The sequence below is a fragment of the Schistocerca serialis genome, chromosome 8 (genome assembly GCF_023864345.2).
Source record: "Schistocerca serialis cubense isolate TAMUIC-IGC-003099 chromosome 8, iqSchSeri2.2, whole genome shotgun sequence".
Classification (NCBI taxonomy): domain Eukaryota; kingdom Metazoa; phylum Arthropoda; class Insecta; order Orthoptera; family Acrididae; genus Schistocerca; species Schistocerca serialis.
Window position 1 is genome coordinate 151,050,736 of NC_064645.1, and position 7,357 is coordinate 151,058,092.

The 7,357-nt window shown below is 44.9% G+C and overlaps 1 protein-coding gene across 1 annotated transcript in view; it reads left to right on the forward strand.

Annotated features, from left to right (window-relative positions):
• The window catches only part of LOC126416890 (uncharacterized), a 391,039-nt gene extending 387,361 nt beyond the window's left edge, over positions 1 to 3,678 (forward strand). Inside the window, exon 6 of the mRNA XM_050084774.1 lies at positions 3,064 to 3,678. Coding sequence (XP_049940731.1) covers positions 3,064 to 3,678 — 615 coding nt within the window. The remainder of the gene's footprint in view (positions 1 to 3,063) is intronic.
• Positions 3,679 to 7,357: the final 3,679 nt, after the last annotated feature.

The following is a 7,357-nucleotide window of genomic DNA, read 5'->3' on the forward strand; positions in this document are numbered from 1 at the left end:
CACGAAACCTGTAGCAATCGGAACAGCTCCCACACACTCCGACACTGCGTAGAGACCGCCAGCGGGCCCGGCCCACTGCGCCGCGCGGAGAATCTCAGTCTGGCATCTGCTTTACCGACGATCAACTTTATATGATCATTCCATTTTAAATCACTCTTAATGCCTACTCCCAGATAATTTATGGGCTTAACTGCTTCCAGTTGTTGACCTGTTATATTGTAGCTAAATGATAAAGGACCTGTTTCGAAGAGCACCCGGTTAAGTTTACCGATCCCCTAACCACGAGACTCCCCGGATTACCTGTTGGCGCCGTAGATCATCGACCGAGAAACCTGGTCACAGCACTGAAATTGGCAAGGCTCCTCGTCGCTGTCGCACATTCCAGAACCTCACTTACGTCCTTGCACGCCTCGCGCCTCCGCACAGCAAAAGGTGGCTAATCAGGCTTTTGAGAGATATTCACATTTATGTGAGTGACCAGAGTGTAACAGTGGAGTTACAAAATGCACTTATCTTTGAAACCTTCCCCTCTCCTCTATACCTCTTTTGTTAATGATAACATTCCCTTTTACAATAAACTATGAAACCTTTCATTAGGAAATGAAATCTTCCCTTTGAAATTTATTCTCTTTCTCTATCTTCGCATACAAATTTAATTGCAGCTTATTAAAAGTGATTTTTTGATTATTTCGAAGAAACATTGGATGTGTCGCCGGCGTGGCCCTCAGTCGTTATGTGCAATAACCCAAAACTGTTCCTTACCTTTTTTACTGTTACTGAATCGCCATCTGACTGCTACATCGAACTGCTCATGAATATACTTACTCTGTTTTACTATACTCTATTAGCTGTTGGTGGGCTTTCATAATAAGTGGCTGTATTTATTACCAAAGCTGACATTCTTTAATACCAAAGTTGACGCTATTCTTTAATTAATTTGACTGAAGTTACGTAATTCATAGCTAAACTTTTTCTTGGCAACAATAAAATTTTGCAAAGTTTTACGTTGATGGTTTTTGGGATGGATTATGATCAGTAATGCAATATCGGTGGCAAAAGTTAATTATATTCTGAATGAAATGATTTTACAAACGTTCAAATGGGACTTACTTTTTACAATAATCTTACAACTAGCATTGCGCGAAACATACCTTCAGTAGTCTTGAGTTTCGCAAAGAAAATAATTCAACAATATTAGTTCCTCTTATAATACTAGGTAGCAGATGTCTCTGTACATCCGTTTATAATCTCTTGTAAATCATAGCTGGTGGCTGGCAGGCACACCGCTCCTCTCAACCTCTCGCTTCAGACCTGCTACCGACTCGCTTCACATCTCGCTTACTACTGACTCCTACGAACGCTAAAGTGCGGTCTCTCCTGCCAACAACGCTTTCTGGTGCAGACAATCCCTGCTACCATTACCAAATGTATCAATGCGCGGTCTTTCCCGCTCTTTTCTTAAAATGTATCCATACGCGGTCTCTCACGCCCTTTTTAAAATTATATCAATTTGCGGTCTCTCTTGTCAACAATACTTTCGTGCACACATTCCCTGCTACCACAGTTATTTCCAACATGAAAAATATTAATTATTCGAACTATCAGTTTAATAAGTCACGGCTGCAAAATACTAACACGACTTCTTTACAGACGAATGGAAAAACCAGTAGATGCCGACCTCGAGGAAGATCAGTTTGCATTCCGTAGAAATATTCGAACACGTGAGGCAATACTGACCCTACGACTTATCTTAGAAGCTAGATTAAGGAAAGGCAAACCTACGTTTCTAGCATTTGTAGACTTAGAGAAAGCTTTTGAGAATGTTGACTGGAATACTCTATTTCAGATTCTGAAGGTGGCAGGGGGTAAAATACAGGGAAGGAAAGGCTATTTACAATTTGTACAGGAACCAGATGGCAGTTATAAGAGTTGAGGAGCAAGAAGGGAAGCAGTGGTTGGGAAGGGAGTGAGACCGGGTTGTAGCCTCTCCCCGATGTTATTCAATCTGTATATTGAGTAAGCAGTGATGCAGACAAAAGAAAAATTCGGAGTAGGTATTAAAATCCATGGAGAAGAAATAAAAACTTTGAGGTTCGCCGATGACATTGTAATTCTGTCATAGACAGCAAAGGACTTGGAAGAGAAGTTGAACGGAATGGATAGCATCTTGAAAGGAGGATGTAAGATGAACATCAACAAAAGCAAAACGAGGATAATGGAATGTAGTCGAATTAAGTCGGGAGATGCTGAGGGTATTAGATTAGGAAATGAGACACTTAAAGTAGTAAAGGAGTTTTGCTATTTGGGGAGCAAAATAACTGATGATGGTCGACGTAGAGAGGATATAAAATGTAGACTGGCAAAGGCAAGGAAAGAGTTTCTGAAGCAGAGAAATTTGTTAATATCGAGTATAGATTTAAGTGTCAGGAAGTCATTTCTGAAAGTATTTGTATGGATTGTAGCCATGTATGGAAGTGAAACGTGGACGATAAATAGTTTGGAAAGGAAGAGAATAGAAGCTTTCGAAATGTGTTGCTACAGAAGAATGGTGAAGATTAGATGGGTAGATCACGTAACTAATGAGGAGGTATTGAATAGGATTGGGGAGAGGAGAAGTTTGTGGCACAACTTGACTAGAAGAAGGGATCGATTGGTAGGACATGTTCTGAGGCATCAAGGGATCACCAGTTTAGCTTTGGAGGGTTGCGTGGAGGGTAAAAATCGTAGAGGGAGACCAAGAGATGAATACACCAAGCAGGTTCAGAAGGATGTAGGTTGCAGTAGGTACTGGGAGATGAAGAAGCTTGCACAGGATAGAGTAGCATGGAGAGCTGCATCAAACCAGTCTCAGGACTGAAGACCACAACAACAACAACAAATATTAATTACTCCTACTTAATCCTATTAATACAATATAAACATCTTTCATAAATTGTGGTTTGACAATAGACAATAGAAATATATACGTCTTACATCTGTAAGAAATGAATGTCAATAAAATGTGTTCATCGTTGCTGTTGCGGGTCGAGTCGCCGCTCGCCACTACGGAGAACCCGGTTGCAGGTGCGGATGCTGCCGCTGCGCTCCCGGAAGTCCTCGCGAGACGGCGGCGCCGGCGGCGACCAAGAGGAAGAGGGAGACGCGGAGGACCTGGAGGCGGCGGAGCGCTACACGGACGGCGAGCTGGCCGCGTACTGCGTGCTGGGCGGCGCCTGCGCCGTGGCCGCCGTGGGCGCGCTGCTGCTCGCCTCGGCGCGCTACCTGCGCGGCCTGGCCGCCTGCCTGCTGGGCGGCGGCGGCGGGGGTGGCGCCGGCGCCGGGGGCGGCCACGGCGGCGGCGAGGCGCTGCTGCAGTCCTTCTTGTCGGCACCGTGGCGCCTGCGGCACCACCGCATGGCCGACGCCGCCGGCGCCGCCCCCGGGGCGCCGTCCGTCATCTACTCGGGCTCGTTCGCCGGCAGCGGCGCCGACGCCACCGCCTCCTGGACGTCTGGCCTCCAACCACAGCAGCAGCAGCAGCAGTCGCCGTCCACCCCCGCGGCCAGCAGGCTTCGCCTCTTCAGCTGCCGTTCCACCAGCCTGCTACTGCCCCCTCGCAGGATTGGTCTTCCGACCAAAGACCTGTTGCAGCCCCTCAGTACTCCTGCCGGACACGAGAACCCTGCCTACCGCGAATGAAGTATATTGTGGCCCTGCGGGAAATCCTTTAAGACATGTATTTTCTGCGACAAGTATTTTTGTAACAGGGCTTCGGTAATACTGTTACGAGTCGTTGTTGCGATGCATCGTTCTTAATTCAAGTGACGTCTGTGGAATGTGTACAAAACATGATCCATCATATAACAAAAATTTATTACGCACAAGATCATTTAAAATTACAATGTTTACATAAACGGTTTCAGCACTTCATTGCCACATTCATATGTGACTAATCCGCTAAAACATTTGTTATGGCATATGACCATTGAGGGCAGTGGCTACACCGGTTCCCGTCAGATCACCGAAGTTTAGCGCTGTCGTGTGTGACCATCCGGGCCGCCATGCGCTGTTGCCATTTTTCGGGGTGCACTCAGCCTCGTGATGCCAACTGAGGAGCTACTCGACCGAATAGTAGCGGCTCCGGTCACAGAAAACCGTCATAAGGACCGGGAGAGCGGTGTGCTGACCACACGCCCCTCCTATCCGCTTCCTCAGCTGAGGATGATACGGCGGTCGGATGGTCCCGATGGGCCACTTGTGGCCTGAAGACGGAGTGCATCTTCTTTCATATGACAATTGCACGCAAGCATTCTGAAAATCATGAATACAGTTCCTTAATATGCGACGATATGATGTATTTATTGGCGTATTTTATAGGCGTAAATTGTGAAATCTGCTCAGTTACAAAAATTATTTATTTCTAAAAAGGAAAACACCACCTGGTGTTATTATATTTGCGCCATCTTGAGGTGCACCTGCAAATTTTAAAAGGATAATAGCACCTGGCCACATTTAACATACGAAAATGTAACCAGAACAGATAGGAATTCGTTAGAGAAACTCCCGTACGTTTCTTAAAATGTTAGTCCATAAGATAACGCATAACTGAGTTTAATGTATGTTAAAATAGTGCGTCTGAGGTACATGGGATAAGCAGGATATCCTCTTCTACCCCAGTCCCGCCAGATCAATTATGTTTACGGCCCGACATCCCAAATTCCCAACGGTCCGGGCATAAAGGCGTGCCACATATGTATCCGCATGAAGATATGGGTATATAGACTGTACACCTGTAGTAATGTGTGAAAACACAGTGTAAGCCCCCTAAGTGAAGTTTTCGACTCACCAGTGCTTGATACAGGTCTGGTGGGTGGGTACGCAGCATCAGTTTATGGCCTCGCATATGAAAGTAAATACAGGGGTTTTTCTAATGAATTCCCGTCGGTTGTGTCTAGCTTTTCTTATGTTAACAATATGTGGATACGTGCTATTATCGATATAATATTTCACAGTTCCCGCTGAAGATGGGATAAATCTCAGAAACCGAAACCGGATTCTGCTTTCCCTTTTTAGAAATAAATAATATTTACAACTGTAGTAGATTTTTTCACTGATGATGGTATTCTTATATGTCTTACCGAAGTTGTTAGCAGATGAATCATTTCTGAAAATCGCAGTCGAGTTCTGAAACCGGTGATATAAACACTGTGTGTTTAAGCAATCTTGGGCACAATGAATTATTATTACAGGAATATGTAAAAGGTCACACACCTCTGTTTGGGCAGTACGTCAGATTTTTTAAAATTTCTGATTCGTCACTTCATCTACTTTTGTCACACACTAGGATACGTGTTTAAGACGTTTTCATGGAAGAAGCGCGTCTGTCTCACATAACATTTTGTGAAACATGGAACATGATACACAAGGCTAGGGTGAGTAGAGTTAATAGCGGTAACTGGCAGCGGTGAAAGTGCGCAGTAACAGGAGCAAAATATTCCGGGAGGCAAGGGTTGAAAAGGAGCCGTTTGCGATGTATTTGTTAATGCGTGGTTACGAACCGCCACTGATTTCGGTATGAATTATTCTCCTAGTTAGTAGAAATGTATTTGAAATATCAACTTTTCGATGAATTCCCCATCTGTTAGTGGGTGAATCTCACCTGTAGACTACCATAACGAGATATACAGTACTACTTCGAGAACCTTATGCAGCGCGTCTGTCCTAATAGTCGTAGGGAAATTTTCTCTGTTGTTTCCGCAGTCATTTGCAATTTCTTTTTCGCGTTGTGCAGCTGGAGTCAGCCCATGCAATTAGTGATCAGCACGTCTTCCATGCCAGACCCAGTACCTACGGAAAGCGACGGTTTGTTCAACGTTACAAATAAAATGATTTTTAAAGCGGAATTTCACGTGCTCGTTCGACAGAGTGCTCCCAGATTAGTCCAGTGCGATGTTCGTTTTATCGATATGTATTAGCAGGGACAGTAAAACACGAAGAAGAAATTACAGCACTACCCTGGCCCGCGCTGACTGCTACTGCCATGCACTCAAAGCTGCTGAGTCGCTCCTGGATTGATGTTTAACCCTCGCGTTTTACTGCCCCTCCTAATATACAGGGGAGTCAAAAAAAAAAAGTATCCGCTGTTTAAAAGTCCATAACTTGAGAACTAATTGTCGGAGTTGTCTCATTTTTGGTGAAAGTGTAGCTTAAAGTCCAACTTAAAGATATCACTGTAGGTGTTCCAAATGGTCACCATTAACATCCACACACAAACGATGCCGCCGAATCGCAGCACGAACTACTGACTGCAACGTGTTCAGTTGGATATTTGCACATGAATGTACGATGGATTCTCGAAGTTCATCCAATGTGCGTGGCTTTTGTCGATAAACGATGTCCTTTAGTGTTCCCCACAGGTAAAAGTCCAGATGAGTTAGGTCTGGGGAACTTGGTGGATACTACACAGCACCTCTACGGCCTGTCCATCTTCCTGGTAGATTTTCATCGAGATACGCCCGAACACGATTTTGGTAGTGGGCTGGGGCACCATCTTGTTGAAAGTAAACTCTCCCGTCTCCATACAAGTTTCGGATGGCACGTAAAATTGATGTCTGAAGCTTCTGAAGGTACACCTCACCGGTAACTGTACCGTCAAAGAAGAATGGCCCAATCAAGCCCCGTTAAGACAACCCACACATTTACTCTTGGCAATTTCACGGCTTTGTCTACATGGACGTTCGGATTTTCGGCGGCACAGTAGATGCAAATGTGGCGACTTACTGTACCACTGAGTTTGAACTGTGCCTCATCAGACCACACAATCATCTCTGCAAACTCTTCATCGTTGCGCATCATGTTAGCAAACCACTCGCAGTACTCCATTCTACGATCTGGCTCGTCCTCATTCATTCCGTGTAGCAATCGTGGGATGCAGCACTTCCACTTTGCTGTCTTCAAAATTCGCCGAACACTTGAGCGATTCACTCCAGTTTCACGGGCACACTGTCTCACAGACTTCTGTGGTGAGCGAGTGAATTGTTGTAACACACGACGAGAGCTAGCTGGACTTGTTACTGTTACAGGTCGTCCAGATCGTTGTTTGTGTACATCTTTAACACAGCCTTCGGCTTCAAATTTGTCTCGAATGCGACGAATCGCTAAACGTGTCGGTGGCTCTGTTTGATTCTCATTTCGCCACTGCCGTTGAACCTCATTAATTTTTTCGTACTTAAAATACCACTTGAAAACTGACTTCCTTTCATCGAACGTAAGCCTTGCGCCAGCCATGTTTACTCGAGTAACTAGGTGCAACTAAGAACAAAACACTTACTATCTGGCGACTGTCATCTGACAAAACAAAACAATGCAATATAATGCG